This window comes from Impatiens glandulifera, chromosome 7 (genome assembly GCF_907164915.1).
Source record: "Impatiens glandulifera chromosome 7, dImpGla2.1, whole genome shotgun sequence".
NCBI lineage: Eukaryota > Viridiplantae > Streptophyta > Magnoliopsida > Ericales > Balsaminaceae > Impatiens > Impatiens glandulifera.
This window is the reverse complement of record NC_061868.1, coordinates 33,201,679-33,224,908: the sequence shown is the minus strand read 5'-3', so window position 1 is coordinate 33,224,908 and position 23,230 is coordinate 33,201,679. Positions and strand designations below refer to the sequence as shown.

Below are 23,230 nucleotides of genomic sequence, written 5' to 3'. Positions count from 1 at the left end.
TACCCATTGACGCTCTTGCACTAGATGGTGTACCCATTGACGCTTTTGCACTAGATGGTGTACCCATTGACGCTCTTGCACTAGATGGTGTACCCATTGACGCTTTTGCACTAGATGGTGTACCCATTGGTGTAGGTATTGACCGGTGCGGCGTGCGTGCAACTGCTGATGCAGGACTAGTAGTAGCTTGGAAATCACTAACCCGTTCATAATTAAAGTCAATAACGCGTTCATGATGAGCCCGTTCATCTTCTTCTCCTCCTCCTTCATTTTCACTTTCAAATAAAATCTGTTGAGACACAACTCGAGAAACAACGTCGGATATAGTTTTTTGAGTAATGATTGGTAGTGTACTATCTTGACTTGGGTACTTCTCTACTAATGAGACACAAAGTGGTGACGAAGATGACGAACTTCGACCCGATATCAACCGTGATAAATACATGCCCACATCTTTATCTCCCTCAATAACAACAGGGGGAAGTTTTGCAGAAGGATCATACATGACTTTAATCACTAAATCATATGCAGACTTTTGCATGTTAATCGTCTCATAGATTATATCAACTAATTCAGCAAATGTAGTACATTGGGGTATATCCATAATTTTGCATGATTGTGCAGAGAAAGACCTAGTACCATTGGCTGCAATTTGCCACTCTCCATTGTACACAACAAATACGTCAGTAAATACTTCAGCTGCAATTGAAAAAATGATAGTATCAATCGAGAGACACCGTAACAATGAAATTCAAGTAATAGTTATAAATGGTCTGGGATGCGTTACGCATCTGCGTTACGCAACTACGTGACGCAACTGCGTTACGCACCCGGTTTCCGCCGCGACGGTGCCATTCCACCTACTCATTCCCTAATCACTATACCCTAACAAACAAAGCGTGGAAAGAGAGAAATAAAGGAAGGAGGAAGAATACCAGTAGCAGCAGAAAGAGACATTGTGAAGGAAGAGAAAGAGATTCCGCCGTCGTCTTCGTCGGTCGGTGGTTGTCTTTTTTAGAGAGAAGGAGGAGAAAGGGAAGTGAAGAAAGAGAAGAAGAAAGAAAGAAATGAAAAGAACTGACATTTTTTTTATTATATAGTAAGGGCATTGTGGACTTTTCACAATGCCCTCGGGTGCATCACGCAACCGGGGGTGCGTGACGCAATGGAGGTATTTTCGGCAGAAAAATGTATAACGCCGCACCATCGGCTATATGCCCCTATTTTGGGGTCATTTCCTCAAATTTCCAAGAGACATGTCTTTCTTAATCTTCGTTTGACGGCTACATCATATTCGTTCGGTGGAGTACTAACAGTTACAAACATCTACCTCTGTAGAATCGTCTTCTTCTCCGGCTGATCTCATGGCCGCCGGCAAACGTTTCAACGGTAATAAACAGCTTTATTCATCTTCATCCATAACATTTTCTCATAATTCTCCGACCCATAATCGTATTTTGTGTTCGTCGCTTGACAGAATCAGTGCTCGAGCAGCTTAAACACGGCCACGCCTCCTTCGAGCTCGTATCTTCTCCGGTTGCTTCAATCTTCACCCCTCAAACTTCTGCTTCTCCTGCTTCATTTCTCAGTGGCCGCGGCCATACATTCTTCGCTAGAATCAGGTACCTTCCTTGTTTAATTTGTTCTATTTCTTCACTGGTACCTGAAAATTGTTCCAAATTCCCTACACTAATTCTTCATTGGATGTAAGAAGTTTGTTTGCTGAGTACTCTGATGCTTCATTTGTGCCTAATTGTCTATTTGGAAATTGGAACATTACAAGCTAAGAAGGTGTTTTCAAGTACTCAGATTGTTACTTCTATTGAAGGATATGAATACTGCAATTTACTTGTAGTAGTGATACTAATCTGTTTGAAATAGTTGAAACTTGAGTGATATCACCATAACAGCTAGTATTATCAGCAGTTAACCAACAAACAGGAATTAACATTGAATTCCAGAACTAGTGAACTCCATTCATATGAACTAGCGGTTTCTGGAAGATGATCCTTTTCAATTTAGTTTAGTTATTCAATATTGGCATCTTGGATATAGTTTATGTTGTGGGTGTGTGGCTCATAACACATAAGGGTTTTTAGGGTTTCTGTATTAGTGGGTTGGGGCAAGGTATAGTTTAGTCATCGTTACTGTTTGTACTCGTATTGTAAGCTATGGTTCCTTGGAGTATTTTTTATTTTCTTTAAGAAAAAACGAAACTTTCATTACACACCACAATCAAGACGAATGTTACATCTTCCATGGAGAAATAACCAGTTAAAAAACAAGTCACCACAAGATTTGTCACGAGTTACACAAACAAAGAAGGAAACATCAATGGGTGCGCAATATCAAACAAAACCACTTAAATCCTCAAATGATCAATCAATAGGGTTACTTGGAATATTGGACCCTCGGGATATATGGACATTGTTAGTTGAACCTTGTTAAATCTCGTGTTTAATTCTTTCACCCTATTTTCTATTGTTTTAGATTAGTGTCACAATCTTGTGTTCATTCATCTACCATATTATTCTCTATTGTTTAGATTAGTGTTTGTGTGATTACTCAAGAGTTTCAGTGGCTTAAGATCCTTATATTTGTTGTCTAGTCATGGGAGCTCACATGCAATGAAGAAACTGCAGTTTTACTCAGTTCAGAAAGTTACTGGCGATGGGCGGTGTCTTTTTCGTGCTTTGGTAGCTTGCAAACTACTTGTGATCTTCAGATGTTCAACTAAGTTCATATTCCATTTCCTATTTCATATTGAATTTGATCCTGATTTTTGTGATTTCAGGTTAAAGGAATGTCATTCAATAAGGGCATAGCACTTAGCGCAAGGGAAGAAAGAGAAAATGCAGGTATTCATCTGTATTAGGCATTTATACAGATTTGTGTTGTAAAAATGACTTAACATAGCTAATTTTGTCAAAGCTTTTAAGAATTTAACTCCTGCAATAGCGCTCCATTAATTTTCTTCCGCTTACAAATCATGGGGTTGCAGATGATCTAAGGATGGCTGTGAAAGAGGTTATATGTAATAGTGAAAAAGAACGTAGTCAATATGAAGAGGCATTGATAGCAATCACAGTTGAGGAATCATTAAAACGGTTAGCAATTACATAGATCTTGGTTTTTATCCAAATTTCTCATTCTGCTACGTACATTGTTAGAAGCGAGATGCATTGTTTGTTTCGATTTCAGTTATTGCCAACGCATTGGAAGGCCTGATTTTTGGGGAGGAGAATCAGAGCTTCTGGTTAGTAACTTTGAATGTTCTTGTGTTGTGTGGTTGCTTTCATGAATCATCATCCTCACAATGTTGAACTAATTCTCTTCAGGTACTATCAAAGCTATGTCACCAACCAATCATTGTATACATACCAGAGCATGAGGTACTTACTGATTTACCCTTGTAAAAAATACACTTATTTGGTTATAAAGTATAAAATGCATAGACTAGAGTGGAATTAATCTGGCTTGAAATTTTGCAGCATACAAGGGGCGGGCAGGGGTCGGGTTTCATCCCTATTGCGGAATATGGTGCTGAATTTGGAAAGGGTTCAAGAAAAGTGAAGCCAAAAAAGGTTGTGAGGCTTTTGTATAGTGGCAAAAATCACTATGACCTACTTGTATGAGAAATGAAACAATTAGCTATAAATTATTTTTGTGATATGAAGAAATCTATATTAAGATTCTTATTGGTTCCATTTAGGACTTTGAGTTATTCCATTTTTAAATTTTGAATAGAAAATTATATTTGGTTAATATAATATATGAGAAATGAGAGAGAATTTAGAAAATGGAATGATAGACCAATTCTCCAAGAAAACACAAATATTTTTGCCCATTTTGATTCCTTTTCTTATGTAATATTGTTCTTTATAATGTATATATTTGTTCATGGAAAAATCTGATTTAATTCTTCATTGTAACATATTTAAATTTCAAGTTCTAAAATATTTTTAGAAATATTCAGGCAAAGCTAATTTGGTATGATTTAGGTTCCTCTTGGGGCTTTTTTTTTAATTGACTGGAGAATATGCATTTTAGTACTCAATCAAATGGTCAAACATTCCAAATTCTTGCACGACAACACAATTTTTAGAACTATCATAAATCTTTCCAAATCATTCCCTGAAAATCTTCACCTCAATTTCTCTCAAAATCTTAAAATTTTCTGAAATGCTAGCTTATTCTTTACTTGATTATTCGCTCTAATTTGTGAGTATGTTTCCCTATAAATACTAAAACTTTTCTCTCTTGGATCGGATTCAAACCAAAGCCTCCAAGACGTTTCAATCGACGTTGAAATTTACGACAATCGGATAATTTAGAAATTGATATCTTTGGCAGGATTTTAGAGTCGTTTTAAACATTGAAGCTGAGACCCCGATGAAATCGAGGGCTCTAAGGTGGTCAATTTAATCTTTGAACATGAAGGTAAGTTTTTCGTTTTAATTGTTGATTTAACGTGTATGTTTATTTTCTTTTGAATAAATTAGGGATTTATAAAAGATAGTAGGTGCCCACAGGATTTTATTGCAAAGTGATTTACAAATTTTTATGTCAAATATATTTTATGAGTAGAGAACCGGTTTTAGACTGTCGACTAGGGTGCGCGTGTCGACGAACTATGTAGTTGAAGTCATTTCCTCGTTGTAACCAAACTTGTAACCAAACGATATCACAATTTATTTTTTCTTAGTTTATGATTAAAAATTGAAATTTAGTGTCGACTTTGAAATTCATGAAATAGACGTCAATATCATTCAATATTTTAATCTCTTAAAAATAAATTAGGTTAAAACTTCTCGATGAGTAAATTATTTTTTTACTTGTTTTTCTTTAGATTTAAGATGCGTAGGGATTAAAAACAACCAAGTGTCTTAAAAAAAAACAAAGTAAGCAAACTTAATATAATTTTATATATATATATATATATATATATATATATATATATATATATATATATATATATATATATATATATATATATATATATATATATATATATATATATATATATATATATATATATATATATATATATATATATATATATCAGGTAAGCATATAAATTGATAGGATAATATTTAAAATATGGTGCAAATATTACATTTTAAAGACTGAGTTCACTAAAAATCTTGATTATATCATTTTCATTAAAAACATCTGTCTATTTGACAAGTCTTTTAATGCCACAAAATGAAATTATTGCTACAAATATGATATGGAGCACTTAACCAATAAGCCATTTATTTGAGATTCCTAAACTATCATTTGCAATAATATTTTGATAAGAAAATGTAAAAGAAGAATAACTTAACTTAGAAAATATAATTTTATAATTTGAAACTTATCAAAATGGTTCACATGACATATAACCCGTTACAAAACTTGCATCCTCAATCTTCAAATAGAAAATATTTTAACTCATAAGATGTTCTTTCCCTAACTAATTTATACCCAATTAACTTCATTCTCAACATAATATGATCATTATAATTCGAAACTTTCTTGTATAACTTCATTCTCAACATATACTAGGATCATTAAAAGATTCATTTTTGTTATTGAGAAATTTTCAATTACCTTGCAACTCTCGTTCACAATTCTAACGATTCTATGCTTAACTTTTTCGTGCAAAACATTGCATTTTCGGGATTAAATTCATTGACTAACATCAATTCATATTAATAAAGATTATTCTCATATATTTTTCCGTTGTTAAAGAAAGTCTCATATTTCACAAATCACTGGGGCAGATCCTTCCTCCTATTTTGCCGTGCTCTCTTGGTACCTTTTCAGGAGAAACAATTACTTAATAAAAAAACTAATTTTTTTTTAGAGGAGTGATAGAAAGAGGGAATGAGAGAGGGAATGATTTGACATTACCTTCATTGGTTGGAAAATGGAAAAGTGGGAGGAAAGAGAGAAGAGAGAAAAATCATTCCCTCACTCAAATTCCCTCTCCTAATCATTTCTTTTTTTTTTTAATATGTTATTTCTCTTATTCTAATAGAAAAATCATTTTTTTTATTACGTTATTACCACGAAAATTGGGAGCTAAAGATTGGAACAAGTATTCATGACTTCTTATTGACTCAACTTTTATGTAAATGGGTCAATCTAATTAAGATGTTGATTTTAAGTTGACATTTCATTGTTTAAAATGTTTGTATAAGTTGACATTTGAGTTATTTGAATAATATAATTTGAAATTGAGTAATGATATATACATTAAATACCTTTATACAGCAATTTCGCATAGCACCTAACTCATTTCTCATTTGAAAGAAAAAAGAAAAAATATTTTTCTCTCTTGTATTTTTTTAAGATATATATTTTCTCTTTCTTTCAAAATGAGGTAGGTGCGGTATAAGAGTGCTTTATATATCATTACTCTTTAAATTATTCAAATAATTTTGTTTTTATATAAATTATTAAAAAATGGGTTATTGGTGAAAAAATTTAAAATATATTAATATTTAATAAAATAAAATAAAATATATTTTATAAAAAATATATATATATATATAGATGGAGTGAAAATATCATCTGCAAGAAAAAGAAAAGAGAGAAGGATTTGAGCACGGAACTAGAGAGAAAGAGAGAAAGTGGTGATTAAGAATTTTAGGGCTTCCTGATCTTCAAGTTATAGAAAGAGATGGAGATTATGGAAGGACCTAGCAACGGTGGTATGATTTACCACGAGGTTCAGGAATCGAAGCTATGCGCTGTTCATTGCGTCAATACGGTGCTACAAGGTCCTTTCTTCTCTGAATTCGATTTGGCTGCCCTCGCTTCCGATCTTGACCGTAAGGAGCAACAGGTCATGCTCGGAGGCGGTGATTTGCTTTCTGGCCAATCTCACAATGTTTCTCTAGACGGTGATTTCAGTATACAGGTTCGATCATCATCATTTATCCTTTACTCTTTCCCGTACTTCATTCATATCACTATATAACTTTAGAATTTGCCAGAAATTTTTAATTTTGTTGGATGTTGTTTACTTGCGCTATTTGAAAATGGAGTATTCCAGAGAATGATAAGCTTTAGGTAGGTATCAACATATTTTGACGAGTCTTCAGTTTTCGTAACCTAGTTAGGATCAATGTGTAGACAAAGGCTGTCTTTATGACCATGGTAGCTGTGAACAAACATCAACATGATCATTGAATTACCGGTTTGATAGGAGTTGTGAACTAAGTTGTCTTTGGATAATTAGGTTTTGAAAGAATTTAGGAAGATTTATTTAGTCCTGCAATTTGGAACCTTTGTCTTCTGTAGTAATGTTTTGTCAATTGGATCATCATTTACAGAATGTTATATGCGTTTTCAAACTATTTGAGGGTTGTGAATACATAGTTACTGATTTAAGACTTATATGAACATTGATATTTATGTGTGATTTCTCTCTATTATAACATTAATTTGATCTATAACTGAACGGTGGAAGATGGATAAAAAGTGTTAAAAAACTATTATGTATACGACAAACCGAATGATATTGTATTAATCGCAACTATGATGAGTATCCACGTGGATAAGTCCTTTCTATTGAATGATTCAATAACTATTGTTTGTTCTTTTACTTGAAGAATCTAGTCTACGCCAAAAACTTCACAACGTCATTAGTAAAAAAGCATTGGATCATAAATACAACTAAATATTTTGTTTCTTTTAATGTATCTATACCAGTATCTCATTCATCAGACAGTTTTCATACAAAACGTATCTGGATTGAGTTTCGGATATTAATTTTCTTGCAGGTATTGCAAAAAGCACTAGAGGTGTGGGATCTGCAGGTGATTCCACTAGACTGTCCAGCAGCGGAGCCGGCCCAGATCGAGCCAGAACTTGAAAATGCATTCATTTGTCATTTGCAGGACCATTGGTTCTGTATAAGGAAAGTGAATGGTGAGTTTTACAACTTTGACAGCCTTTATGCAGCTCCCCAGCATCTCTCGAAATTCTATTTATCAGCCTATTTAGACTCTCTCAAAAGCTCTGGCTGGAGTATCTTTATTGTGAGGGGAAACTTTCCAAAGGAGTGCCCTATAGCTTTTTCCGACTCCTCCACCATTGGATTCGGTCAATGGCTATCGCCTGAAGATGCAGATCGGATAATCAAATCCTCGAGAGTGGCGGCCCCTAGTAGAACCAACAATAATAACCAAATTGAGCAGCGACAGTTTCAGTTTGAAGATGAGGATGTGATGACGGCTGCTGAAGAGGAGGATTTGAATGCGGCTATTCGTGCTAGCTTGATGGATTCGGCTGCTGGTCCTCCTCCTGCTCCTGCTGAGACCAAAACCGATACATCATCCTCATAAGGTTAGTTTGATTTTGGAAACTTCTTTTGCAAAATCCATTCCAATGAGTTGACTCAGTGTACACAACAGAACCTTTGTTTATTGAGTTATTGTTTTCTGTAGTTTACATGTTTACAAACGTTATCAAAGTTTGGAAAACAATCAGGATTGTGTTTGAGTTTACTTGCCAGATTTTGGAATATTTGTCTGTTGATATGCCACCAAACATTTGGACCTTTCATCAGTTGGTTCAAATCAAATTTTTCTCAAGGCATTTTACCCCATGGAAGAAGAGGCAACTTTTGTGTTTATAGTCCTAGTTAAAAACTCACGAGGCTAATAAAGTCTTGTTTAAAAGACCAAACATTAGTTCGATTTCCAATAAGAATGCCCTAATTTCCATGAATTTAGGAATCGTGTTACTTCCTACTTCTTAAATACAAAAACAAATATGAGGATTGAAGAAAGATGAGAAGATTGTCTTTGAACAATGGTTGCAATTAGGACAATGATCTTGGAAAAGCAGAAACTTGGCTGACTTTGTCCAAGAAGAAGTTGTAATTGTTTTTGTTTGTTAAAGAGTTTTATTGTCTTCCAAAAGAAAGAAAGTTAATTAAATATCCGGTTAACCACAATTCCATGCCAAAGAAAATACATCTGAGGTTGTCTGACCCATAGTTGTCAATAGCGCTCGTAGCTATAGCGAATAGCGTAGCGCCCACTTGTAGCTATAAGGGGCTATAGGCTACGCACTTTTAAATAGCCCCGCTTTTATCGCTATAGCCCATATAGGGCCAAAGCTATTGCCCCTTATAGCGACGCTTTTAAAAAAAATATATAATATTAATGATTTGACTTTTAATATCTCCAAAATTTTAAAAAATTATTTTGACTCTTCTCTTTTCTCCCTTTTCTTTTCTATTTTTTTTCTCTAAAAGAAAATGATGACAATGAATTTTAGATTATGTTTTGAATTTTTTCTAGTTTAAGAATTGATGGTTTGTGATGTTTTTTATTTTTGATATTTACATGTTTTTTACGCTATATTTTCAAATAGCTCTCGCTACGCTTTACGCTATAGCCATGAAAAACTTTATTGACAACTATGGTCTGACATCTGTTTTCATTCAAAGCGCTTTCAGAATCGAACCTGTGAATTCTTGGTCTCTTAAGCCGATTCTTTATCACTAGGCTACCTTAGTGTGGGGTTTTGTCCGGCTCATTCTGATTCCAATTTTCTTGACCTGATGAAATACAAATGGATAATGATTATAAAAATTGATATTAGGAAACTTCATAAACAACGGAGCATCAATATGAACAGAGAAAACATTTGATAAAGAAATCCAGTAGGGTTCTTATTATGCATTTTGGTGCGGATAGGATGAGATTTCGTTTCCATCTCCAACAAAACAAAGCTTATTATAGTGACTATCCAAGCAAGGAAAAATGAATGTGTTTTTCACCTGTTCCAATGTTAGAAACATGATCACATTCCAAAGTTTGGCAGAATGCCCTTGTAGAAAGCTAGAGGTCCCTGCACAATACATTTTTAGCAGGAAACATTTTTACCTCATTCTTTAATGTCTTGACGAAACAATCAAGCGTGTTCTTGTAAGCCTAAAGAAACAACCCGCCCAAGTTAATATGATAATATCATCCAACAACTACATTGAAAACATAAACTATTTACAAATGGGGCATACCACATCTACTGGGGAGCCAATGCAGACTGAAAAAAACCCAGCTCCCAAACCAGATAGCATATGGGTAACAACATTATCAGTGAATCCCGGAATTTTCAAAGGATTTCCACAGTCAAAACAAACCAAAGAAAACAGACATAAAATTGAATAGAATAGGCAATGTACAATACACAATCCTGCATTTATAATGGCATTTTGTGCAACATTAGGCCCCAGACCTGTCCAAAGAGACCCAACTCCGTCCTGTATTCTTAAAAACATGTCACTTAAATGTAGTGAAAGATTGGTTTCAAAAACAAGATTAATTACCTTTCTCACTATTGTAGTAGAATAAGCATTTAGAGCAGCAGAATGTTGACTGGGAACACCAGGATCCAGTTTTCCTTCAGCTTGAAGTCGAACTTTCACAAGATCAGTTGGATTTGCAGCAAACTATCATAGAATTATTATAACTAAATACATAGATGAAAAAAGAAATATGATCAATTATCTAACCGGTGGTAAGTCCAGCAATATCCCCCAACATGATTCTCTCCCACTTAGTAACTGATTTTACTGTTTTTTAGGGGTTAAATGTGAGTTTCTCAGTCCAATGGAATTATCACTTTTGAATATGTCAACTACTTGGAAAGTATTAATGATAAAATGAGGGTTATAACGTCCGAAAAATTTATTTAACCTCGATGTATCGAAAATATTTTATTTAAAAGATTTTGACAAAAATGAATTTTAACATTTTAAAATTAATTATTTTTTTTATCAAATCTAAACCATCTTTAAAAGGATTATCTATTTGTTTAAAGAGTCGGCAATTAATTTTTAATTTAAAAACAATAAAAATATTTATATACGTGTATAAATGTAATTTTATCAAAGATTCTGTTAAATTCGACGTTTGGTGATACTCGGAAAATGACTTTCGCGCTATATTATTCGTTCCCGTTAAAAAACGATTTTTAATTCATAAAATTTTGGTTATTTGTTTGAAAACTTGGTTTTATTACGTTTTATTTAATCAATTATTTTTTAAGTTCTAGACATGTGTGGATTTTTCTTGTATTTAAAATTATAAAATAATATTTAAAAGTTAATACTTACTATTGATGTCGAGAATTATTATGGGAGACATCTGAAAATTATCAATTTAAGTTGTTAGAATTTAAAAATAAATTCAATCCAATTTTTATTAAAATATATTTTTGTGAAAATATTCTAAATATTTTAAAACTGTTTTTTATTTTTTTTCGTTTTTCAAAAAGTTTGTATTGAGTTGAAGAACACTCTTGAACTCTTTATGAAACTTTGTGATAGTAGAGAAACGAACCTTAGAGCCTTAAACAAAATTTTAAAATTTTTAAAAGCTTGAGAAAATTTAGTGGCGTATCTTGTGAAAGTTGGATTGGAGGCTTAGGATTATGATCATTGCCTTCTTTCTTGGCCAATGGAAAAGGTCAATTAAATGATCAAATGAATCAAATTCGAGACAAAAGACCATTAATGACTTTTGTATGTATTTGATCGTTCTCATTTAGTTAGGTCATGATTGCGTCTATGATCATAGACAAAATGATCACCATGTTAGGGTGATCATTTCAGTTTTTGAATCACTTAATTTGGTTGAGTATCGGCCGAGTTCCACTTTTGAAAAATAAAAAATTTCGGTCAGTGTTCATCTAGTTCGTCGTGAGGAAGAAAGCATGTCAAGGAAGAAACGTATCATTTTGAGCAAAAGTGCGAACGTGCGCCTGGGTACAACGTTCCATCTTCATCCGTTAGTGTTTGGGGGTTTCGTCCGCGTTCGGGCTAACGACGTTGGCACGTTAGTGGATCTGGTGATACGCAGAAGCGCTTAACTTCCGTTGTAGCGGGTGATGCGTTCTTCTTAGCGATGACAACGGGTACTTTACCCACCTAGTAGTGAAGTACCAATTCTCGTACCCGATTTTCATTCTAATACCCGACCTCAAACCCGACGAATATCTCTATATCTTCTCAATCCCCGATTCGCTGGGTACCCAATTCTTGACGAGTACCCTATTACCCGATTAAAGTGTAAATTTATATATTTTACTAAAATGAAGATAAAAAATATTGAAGAAAACAAAACAATAAATAACTTTAAAATAGTAATAACGAAATATAAAAAAAATAGAAGCATTATTTACCTATATAGTATGTTATAGATGTCGAAGAACATAACAACTTTCTTGTTAATATAATTGAAGAAGAAAATAGAGAGGAAATGCTGAAAGTTAATGAGATGAAGATAAAGAAGTGACTAGAGAGAGATATTTTTTTTATAGTTGGAGATGAAAAGATAATAAAAAAATGTGTGAGAAAGAGTAAAGTGTGGGTAAGAGTGAGTGTGGATAAAAACAAAATAAATTATGTAATTATGATAAAGATAATGATGATATGTGAAATGTCACATTAATATTTAGTAACAAACAAATAAATAAATATTAATATAGTCGGGTATCGGGTTTGGATTTCGCACTCCCCATCCCCGCCCCCGTACTCAATTGGGTACATTCCTCTTCCCTGAGCGCGAACCCGATTTAGAATATCTGAATCAGACCATCGGGTACCCACGGGTATCGGGCATACAAGTACCCATCACCATCCCTAGTTCTTTTGATGTCTCTTGGATGAAGTCTGGATGCTTATCAAATGGTTGTGCGGTCTATTGCAACTGTTTCACCTATTTTCACATACACTGGATCACGATCATTTTTCAGCCTTGAAGCTTGTTTGAAATTGATTGTTTTTACTCCCTTTTACTTTATTTTCAACCTATAAAATATAACATATTTAAATAGACATAAATATTTACTTTTTCTATTTTAATTTTTTTTTATATATATTTTGGGGTTTTTATAAATTATTAATTTGATATTTAAATGGATATAATATTTATCTTAAAATATTTATTTAATCTATTTGAGCTCTTGTAGAATTAATTTGGGATATAATGTATACAACATTTATCTCAAATTATTTTATTTTATTTATTTTGGCCTTAATTTAATTAATTATAATTTAATTAGTGCAATCATTAATTTACTTAATTATTTAATCTTTGGTTTAGTCTTGATTTTAATTTATTTATTTAAAATAATTATTTAATATTTATAAATTGAGGGGTAAGATAATAATGTTTGCAACGCCTAAATAAGATAAAAAAAATAATGCACTTCAAAAAGAAAGTGTTTGAGAAAGACACTTTTAATAAATCATTACTTACGAAATATTATGTCACAAAAAGATAAATATGCAATTGACTATGATATCAATTGAAAATTAGTATTTAGATAAGTTAGAATAAAATAACTTAATAAAAACTTTATTTTAAGAAATGTAAGAAGAAGTAATAGCCGTAAGAGGTGAATGCTAATTCTAAAATTCTGGGTTTGAACCTTCAGTTATAAGTTCTACGTCTCCTTAAATGATTAAGAGTGTTTGTAGACTACCTACTTAATCTGTTATCTCATTTTTTTAATATTTTAATTTTTGTAATATAATTGACAATAAACTGCAATGCAATTCTAGTTTTTTTTTTTTTTGTTACAGTTTATTTTATGATATCATTAGGGGTCATTCAAAAAAAGTTTAGGCTACAAAGTTAGAAAAAAATATATTGTAGAATTACTTCTTATCATCTTTGGAAGAAATTATAGAAAGTCAAACAATTTCGAGAATGAAATGTTATCCGTAATAAATCTATGGGACTAATTAATTTTCTAGTTGATTGAAGATTTGTTGATGGTTGTCAAATTAATTATAATTCATATGATTTTATTTAATTTATTGTTTAAATTATTTTCTTTTCTGATAATTTTTATTATTTAACACTAGACTTCTTATGGAGTGATCACAAACAATATAATTCTTACGCTTTTTCTTTCTCAAAATTCTACATATACTAAATCATAAAATATATTAATTGATTTATAATATATATTTATTAATTAATTAAATAACTAATAATATTATATATTTTTAGAAATTTGATCAATTTTGTGCCATTAAAAAGTAAAAATTTTATTCAATTGCATACGTTGCCTTATTTTGATAAATAGTTATGAAAGTTGAGTAATATTACATGATATTAGTAGTTCGGGAATACATTGTGGTCATTTTTTTTTTTGCATTTGGAGGTTATGCATTTTGTTTTAAGTATTATATTATATTTATTTATTTGTATTTTTAATTTTTAATTTTTGTGTTATATGTTTTGTTTTTATGTGAAAAAGATTAAGTTAGTGTTTTTTTTATCATATTACAGAACATATATAAGTTTTTTTTATTGTCGTACAAATAAGGACGAATCTATGAATTCGAGTTGAGTTGGACTTAAAAAATTACCATAAAAATTATGAATAAAATGAGTAGATAAACGTAAATTTTGCTAATTTTTTATGAATTAGAAAAGAAAATATTGATTTATTTTAAAAAATTTAAAAGATTTTTACATTATTTTTTTATATTTTTTTGTAGTGGACTTCCGGCTCACTCAAACCCTAACATAAACATAGATTCGTAATGGTGTACAATACCATTATTAAAATCAAAGGTTATCTATTTTTGAATTTGCTCGTGATTGTGGGAAAGTGTTGGGATATAGCCTTTGTTACAAGGGAGTTCATGACAAAGTTTCTAACACATACATATTTTGTGATATTTTTATTGTTCTTCTTAAACTCATACAAATTTTGTGACATTTTTATTGTTTTTCCTTTATAGGTTGATATTGAATATTGGGTTCTTATTATAATTTTTGTCCATTTTTATATAGCATCTTTTGAATTTTAGATTTGAATGCCTTGTAAAAATATCACAAGGCTACTCTCTATTTGATTTTCATTAGAATTTGCTTATGTAGTTTTTGAAAATGTGTAATCCAATTTAAAATTGACAATGACATGCAATGCATCACAAATAAAGGTACAATAGATACATTGGTTAACTAACCTTCATTATTCTTATTTTTTTTTTACAAACAAATTCTCTATATTTTTTTTTGATGGAAAAAAAAGTAATGTTTCCAAAGTTGATGATTTTGGCCAATTAATCTTTGCAATGTTTCTTACCAAATAATTTCCAACAAAGCCTTAAAAACTGATGCCTGATATTCGACAAGGGATCATCTATCCCCTTTCTTTTTATTCTTTCTATAGCGTTTCTCGAAAATAAAAATCATGCCGAAAATTCGAATCAAATTAAATTTATCACCATTTCAAAAATAGGTACATCATGCTCTCATCTTCTCTTTGTAGACGGTATCGTGAGATAAAAAATTATTCAACTTTCCAATCATCCAATAATATCTTCTTTAAATTTTTGAATTTTTTTTACTTTCAAATCAATAAAGATAAAAGTACCATATTTTTTCAAAAAAACCAAAAGTGAATATAAAAATTGTGATTGAAACTATCAACATTAAAAAATTAAACAATCTTGAAAATTATTTTGGTCTCCCAACTTATACCCTAGTGACTCGAACTTCGTAATTAAACGAAAGAAAAGTTCAGCACTATCAATCCACATAAAAAAATCTCCTACAATCAATGGATACTTATGCGATCACTAGACTCCTCCCAAACTCAATTCACCAAAAAATTGATGTTATTTGAAAAGACTTTTTCTGTTCTTTTATTGGGAAAAAATACATCATTATTTTAAATTTGGAGTGACTTTTGTAAGCCAATTAAAGAATTTGGAACAAATCATAATTTTGGACTTCTTGTAAAAGAAAAAAGTCATAATTTAACAATAACTTCCCCTCACAAAACTTCAATAAATTTGACTAATTTGACATATATTTCTCTTTAAATAGAATTAAGATTCAAAAAAATTGAAAAATTGAAATAAAAAATGGATCCAATTTCTCTAGAAAATCTTCTTAAAATAAAAAACTTTTGCTAGGAAGTGGTGATGACTTCTTCATCAATATCTAGACAGATCCTTGGATCTCATTCTTAGAATCCCTGTTCATCCCAAATTCAACCACATGACACCCACTTTTGATTTCAGTTTCATAACTTCATCAAAACGAGCATGTTTTGCTAACACAATAGAAACAAATTATAAGGTTCAAGCTGAGGTTGGGACTTTTCGTTTAGAATCTTCAAGAAAAAAAACAAAACATATCTCAGTTCAAATTCAAGCCATCATAGTAGGGATTTCAAATTCATGTAAGCAGGTGGAAACTGATCTTAATGGGAGCCAAGAATATCAAAAAAATTTGAAAGCTTAAATCAGACAAAAAAAGACAATGCAGATTTGAGAACAATATCTCTCATAAGTTAATAAAATCCACCACTGATATGACATGTTCAACTCTAAATATCCAAAATAAAGTGCCAAAAATAAATAAAAATTTGATTTGATGATAAAATTGATCCAAAACCAAAGCAAGATCAATCAAATGTCTTCACACACAGATTTTCATCACTCAATCATGGACCCATAGTTAACACCACCTGCAACATCCAAATAAAATCTATGAGCAACTGCCACATTTTAACAGGCAGAATTTACAAGAAATTATGAATCTGGATGATACAAAAACATATTCAAATATTGTGTTCCATATAGGAACTATGTTATGCAAATAGACTTAATCTTTTAAGATCAAGAATCAAACAGGAGGGTAAATAAAACATGGGAATTCATCTTAAAAATAACAAATACTATTTAAGATCAAGAAAAATCATTACTTTTTCATGTTATTGATGAACTATCCAAACATGTGTACCTAAACAAACTTGATAACAAAGAAGCCAACCAACATATTGGTTCTTCTTCAATTGTTAAGAACTTATATTTTGTAAGCATTTTTTTCAAATGGTGAACAAAAAAACAACTAAGACATAACTATAGTTCTTTCCTAGGTAGGAACTACAATAAACAAATTCAAACACAAAATGGGTCTACATTGAAAACAACTTATATTGTTTTGTATACAACAAAGCACACAATATCTATAAAAACAAATAAGAAATGGATAACTAATCTAGAACAATCATTGTCTAGATCATAAACAAAGAATTAACCCCTTTCATCATTGGCACATAAATCCTTGTAAGTTTTCAAGGAATTTTCCAGGCAGATAAATATTCAACAGCAAAAACAAAGAAAAAGGAATAGAAAGTTAAAGGATTGAGACAACAAAACTAAGAGGTCACAAAGCAAAATAAGGCATCATTTTTAAGTGATTTGGCCAGTTTATTCAATTGAATGCAAGATTGTTTTCAGCCTAATGAATACATTCTCAGGTAACATGTATACTACATATTAAAGAACTCACCTCAAATGTTGCTTGGATACATCATAACCCTAACTCTATCACCCTGAAAAAAGAAGAGAGAAATATAATGAATAATCCTTCAATATACCAATACAAATGTGATCTAAAAGAGAAAAAAAATGAAATTTACCATAGATTTGGGAGGGAGGTTAGACTTGAATTTAGCTCTAACAACACCACTGTTACCATGAGGCCTAGAAACCTTTCCCCAAATGCAACGGTAGTGAGATCCGTTCTTCTTCACCTTGGCCTTGTATATGTAAGCCATACGCTTACCTTGGTACCATGTCACTTCCTCTTTCGTGTTCACTCCCTCAATCTGAATCAACGAAGTGCTGGGATACTGGTTGGATTTCGACCTAAACCCATCAAATTAAATTAGTTTCGATGAACACCCACATACACTTATGAAGATCATTTACGATTTATAATGAGATATGATAACAAATCGTACCTTTTGTATCCTAGAATGGTACCACGAGTGTAAAGCCTGGAACAAGAACGTAATCAATGTAAGTAAATCAAGAATCTATAGAGAAACGAAGGGAAAGAGGATTAAACCTGACACATTCTCCTTGACGTCCCTTCACCATGGCGATTGTGCAGCTCTGGATAGAAATGGAAGCTCTCAAAGGTCGACTGAATGAAGAGGACGACCATTGATATACTAATTAGGTTATGATGGAGAGATATGGGCTTAAGTTTGGAAAGGCAAATAAACTATTGGGCCGAGAGGCCTAGTAACAATTAAATAATCCATATACTTAACCTATTCATTTATAATATATATTTTTTTTTATAACTTAGCTTTATTTAATTGAGATTTTTATTATTTTATTATTTTGAGTTTTTATTGTAACAAGTAGGATGGTTTCGTTATAACATTAAAAATGTTAATATTATACTTATTTTAAATAACATTACGTTATAAAATTATTGACATAAAATTGTTGTCGAGAATCGATTAAAATATTTTAAAATAAAAATAAAGAAACCCGACTAATCTGATAGGTAGTTAAAAAAGTTTATGGCAAGAAACTAACATAAAAGTGACGGTGTTTTATAAACTTTAAAGGATTGTTGACCACCATTTATAAATTTTTAAAATAAAAGACTCTGCTTAGTTTTATTTTTAATTAAGTCTTACTAAAATAGAAAATGATAACTTTTCTTTAGAAGTGTAACATTATTTATCGTGCATAAGTCACTAAATTATTAGTAAAAACAATTTCTAATTTTTAAAATATAAAATATAAATATAATCGATTTTATTTTATTTTTTAAAATATGCTTCTTAAGCGTAAATCTTATAATAAAAATTGACATTTAATATATTAACATGATTTATATTTATTTATTTCAACTTGTAATTTAGACCTAAATGTTTATTTAAAATATTAAAATTTTAAGAAAAAATTGATAAATTTCACAAATTGTTTCATCCTTTATTAAGAAAGTACAAATAATTTTGTTTGTACTTCATTTTTTAAATTTTTTTCAATTTCACTCAAATTAAAGTTGAAATAGACATTACTCACATCTTTATTGTCGCCATCATCATTATCATTTTTATTATCTTCATTATTTTTCGACAATATTTATGGTCTAAACATGAGGGCTTTAATGGTCGGGATAATTTAGTAGTCGTCTTACTCCTCTCATTCAACATTGTTTTTGTTATTCATAAAAAAAAAAGAAAAATGATAACAAATTTGATAATGAAACATTCATTTAACTTTTTTCTCATTAGTTCACTAATTTTACACTCATTTCTCGGTCAACTAAAAGTGTCATTTCTTACATAATAGACTTCTCATATAACTTATCTCGTAACCTCATTTTTGCACCAAACTATCTCAATAGTACCAACATCTTTTAATTTTACTTTTGACAAACCAATAATCTCACCATATCATTAACCTCTTTACCTTAACTTTTTTGGTAGACCAACAATCTCATTCATATATTTAACCACCAATATTTGTTGTTTTCCAGTTAGTCTCTCATATTACTAATCTCTTATCTTATTCCTTGGCACCAACAACAAATCTCTTATCATTGACAAACCAATGTTACCGGCCTTTTATCCCTCGGTAAACCAACCACGAATCTTAATCAAACTTTCATACCTCTTATCACTTGGTAAACCAACCACCAAACTCAATCACACTTTTACACGTCTTTTTTCCCTCGATAAATCACATCTCAATCACACAATTTTACAAGTCTCTTATTCTTGGCAAATCAATGTTATTGGCCTCTTATCCCTCCTTATCAAACCAACCATAAAATCTCAATCAACCTCTTATCCATCAGTAAACCAAATCTCAATCCCAATGTTACCGATTTCTTATTTATCGACAATCCAATCACCAATTTTAATAGACCTCTAATCTCGTGACATCGCAATCCTTTGTTACCGCTCTCTTATCCCTTGGCAAACCAACCACAAATCTCAATCACACTTTCATTATTTCACAAGTTTTTTATCCTTTTAGCAAACAAATATTATCGACATCTCTTATCACTTAGTAAACCAACCATCAATCTTAATCGACCTCTTTAATCGCATGACCTCACAATCCTTTATTATCGACTCTTATCCCTCGGTAAACCAACCATCAATTTCAATCAACCAAATCCCAATGTTACCGGTCTCATATATTATATCGACAATCCAACCACCAATCTCAATTGATCTTTAATCTCGTAACCTCGCGATTTTTTGCTTATCCCTCGACAATCTAACCACAAATCTCAATCCCACTTTCACAAGTCTCTTATCCTTAGTAAACAAATATTATCGGTCTCTTATCCTTCGATAAATTAACCATCGCCTCAATCGACCTCATAATCCATTGTTACCAGCCTCTTATCCCGTATCAAATTTGCATTTGTAAGGATTCGAACTCTTATCTTGAGTGTGGGCATCTTATTGAAAAATATAATTTATTTAAATTTGTATTTGTAAGGATTCAAACTCTTGTCTCGAGTGTGAAAGATGATCACTTTAATCATCAGACCACTTATGATTGATGTATTTTATTTATAATTTTGTATATGCATGTTGTTGTATATATATTTTATAACTAATAAAATTTCAAATTTTTAATTTTTTTTTTAAAATTCACAAATAACATTAGACCTTTTTTATTATAAGTTAAAACTATATTTTCAATATAAAAATATTATTCATCATTGTGTGTTAAATATAAAATGTAGATAAATAATCAAGAAGATTAATTTATTTTTAATTATTTTTTAGTGTAAAAAGTATTAATTACCCGTCAAATACAAATTGTAGACAAATAATCAAAAATAATAATTTATTTATATTTAAATATATCGCAAATTAAGTTTTAAATAAATATATATATATATATATATATAAATCTATTATATATATATATATAAATCTATTATATATATATATAAATCTATTTAAAACTTAATTTGCGATATATTTAAATAAAAATAAATTATTATTTTTGATTATTTGTCTACAATTTGTATTTGACGGGTAAATTCATCTAGCTTCCGTAGCTTAGTATTGTTTGGTTGACATGTGACAATATAGAAGGGACACGGAGTGGCTCGAGGTTCGACAGTTTTAATATTGGTTTGCGTGTCATACAACTTTTTAAAATAAAACATTATTTTTAAAAGATTTTGATAATATCTGGTAACGCTCGGGGAGACAGACGTTTACTACTCCGCTGCTTCGCGTGCGCGCTCCTGCTTGACTACAACTGATTGTGTGAAAACGCCTGGAGCGTTGGATGAGGACCCATCGATCATCTAATGGACGCGACTCCTGCTGCAACAAATCCATCTGTTTTCGACTACACCCGAATATATATATATATATATTGTTTAAAACCTTAAGGGTTTATTTGAAAATTATTTTTTTCACCCTTTTAACTTTAAATTTGATCTTTTTGAATATACAAAATATTAGAATAAATATGACAAATATTTTATCAACTTATTTTTTTTATATATATTTTTAGAATTTAAATAAATAATTCTTTTAGGTGAATTGAATACAAAATTCACTCTTAATTATTTATTTTTGTCCTTTTATTTTTCTAAAATTATTTTGAGACATTGGGTACAATATTTATCTCAAATATTTTATTTATTTATTTTGGCCTTAACCCTTAATTAATTTGATTAATTAATATGTTAATTAATATGTTAATTAATCATAATTAATTATTTTAAATAAATTTTTGACCATGGGGTTAATTATTTTGATCTTATTTATTTAAAAATAATTAAAAACATTATTTTATTATTATAAATTGGGATGTAGATTTTTAGTGCTTACAACGTCAAAGATTTATTGTTTCTAATTCTGTAAACTTGCAAAATTAGATCAAGAACATGTATGAATGTCTATTCATATTCTTAAAGAATTTTATAAATCTGAATCTCAATAAATCGACATAAAGAGGCTCTGATACATCTTGTTAGAATCTTTAATCTAAATATTTAGTCTTTAGTTCTATAATCTTATTATTCTATGTCCATAAATTGAGAAAATCTTTAGTTGCGGAAACATAAATGAATCCTTAATGAAGAACGGTGCATTAAGTCATTCGTTATTCTTCGAATCTTCTCTCGATCTTGGATATCTTAGTTCTGGATATGCACCTGGATCAGAATGTCTGATCTGAGTGGGGTTTAAGTCTTCCAACCCGATATCGATAGTCATTCTTGAGTGTTCTTGAGAGATGAACAAATACCTTTTGTCTGGTGAGAGAAATATAAATAGGTAGGCTATCGATATGGGTTGGGGACCTAACCCTAATATACACATTACACGAATATGTCCCCATATTTATTATAGATGTCTAAATAAGTTTATAACATTTATACTTTAATAGATAACTTTAATCGGACTTTAATCTTTATTATGTTAACAACTAATATACAATTATAAAATAATATATGTACCTAAATATTGTAAATAATTTCGTGTTTGCATGACTTTTATGCCTAATAATGACGTTGCGGATGCAAAAAAAAATTTGAACATCTTTCACTCATTCAACGAGATTTTTTGTATTAGAACTTTCAATTTTTTTTTTTTTTTTTTTTTTTTTTTTTTTTTTTTTTTTTTTTTTTTTTTGACTATCATGTCTAGACAAATCTGTTTGTGCATCTTTTAGAATCATATATATATAGGTGTTATTGCACCTTCTCCAAGTTTTTTTTTTCTAACTCCTTTGAAGTTTGAACCAACTTAATCAACTTTGAGAAACTATTCAATTTGATTCCTAAGTCTGAAAAATGAAAATCTATGATGCTACATTAATGTTTTTCTACACTTTTTCAGATTTTGCTAGTGTTTGATAGTCGGTTTACTTTGCAGATTTCATTTATAGTTTTGTTTGATCTTGAGGGTTGTGTTAGTTCTGAATTAAAGTTATCACTTTTCTTTTATTTATTTGTAATTTGAGTTGATATAATCCTCTAAGGATTGTTTTAAAAATAACAACGTTGACAAGGTCAGCTTGTTATGTATATGAAAAACAACCTCTTCGAATCTCAATACTCTTGATTCACAATAACACACGAGAATCAAGAAACGAATGAAAGATACACATAAAACATCATTATTTTTATCTTGAGCTTTTCGAGAATATCGACAATACATTCACGGGAAGTGATTGTTATCTAGTTGAATTGATGTAATTTGTTTGCAAGAGACTCTTAAAATTCGGGCTCTCTCAACTTCTATAATCAAATATTCTAAAGTTTCTTTCCTACTATATGATCACTAAATGACCAAATAAGAGTTTTGCACCATGTAACATTTGAATTTAATTGAGTAGATCATCTCAATTATCTTCTTTATTTTTTTAACCAAGAAATTGGATAGACAAAACCACTAA

General features: G+C 30.6%; 3 protein-coding genes and 1 pseudogene across 3 annotated transcripts; 2 read left to right on the top strand and 2 right to left on the bottom strand.

The window, feature by feature from the left end:
* Positions 1-1,251: 1,251 nt before the first annotated feature.
* Positions 1,252-3,733, top strand: LOC124909768 (OVARIAN TUMOR DOMAIN-containing deubiquitinating enzyme 3). Its single transcript, XM_047450412.1, has 8 exons — positions 1,252-1,389; positions 1,478-1,622; positions 2,561-2,696; positions 2,795-2,858; positions 3,002-3,107; positions 3,202-3,256; positions 3,339-3,392; positions 3,492-3,733. The coding sequence occupies exons 1-8, from the start codon at positions 1,365-1,367 to the stop codon at positions 3,633-3,635; spliced, it is 729 nt and encodes a 242-aa protein (XP_047306368.1). The 5' UTR covers positions 1,252-1,364; the 3' UTR covers positions 3,636-3,733.
* Positions 3,734-6,572: 2,839 nt separating this feature from the next.
* LOC124945300 (ataxin-3 homolog) lies at positions 6,573-8,505 on the top strand. The gene is made up of 2 exons (XM_047485706.1): positions 6,573-6,907; positions 7,773-8,505. The coding sequence occupies exons 1-2, from the start codon at positions 6,668-6,670 to the stop codon at positions 8,334-8,336; spliced, it is 804 nt and encodes a 267-aa protein (XP_047341662.1). The 5' UTR covers positions 6,573-6,667; the 3' UTR covers positions 8,337-8,505.
* Positions 8,506-9,502: 997 nt separating this feature from the next.
* Positions 9,503-12,644, bottom strand: LOC124909767 (annotated as a pseudogene).
* Positions 12,645-16,251: 3,607 nt separating this feature from the next.
* On the bottom strand, positions 16,252-17,998 carry LOC124945554 (60S ribosomal protein L35a-3-like). The gene is made up of 5 exons (XM_047486007.1): positions 17,892-17,998; positions 17,785-17,820; positions 17,461-17,689; positions 17,331-17,373; positions 16,252-16,503 (listed from the first exon to the last, which is right to left on the bottom strand). The coding sequence occupies exons 1-4, from the start codon at positions 17,921-17,923 to the stop codon at positions 17,332-17,334; spliced, it is 339 nt and encodes a 112-aa protein (XP_047341963.1). The 5' UTR covers positions 17,924-17,998; the 3' UTR covers positions 16,252-16,503; position 17,331.
* Between the last annotated feature and the right edge of the window lie 5,232 nt (positions 17,999-23,230).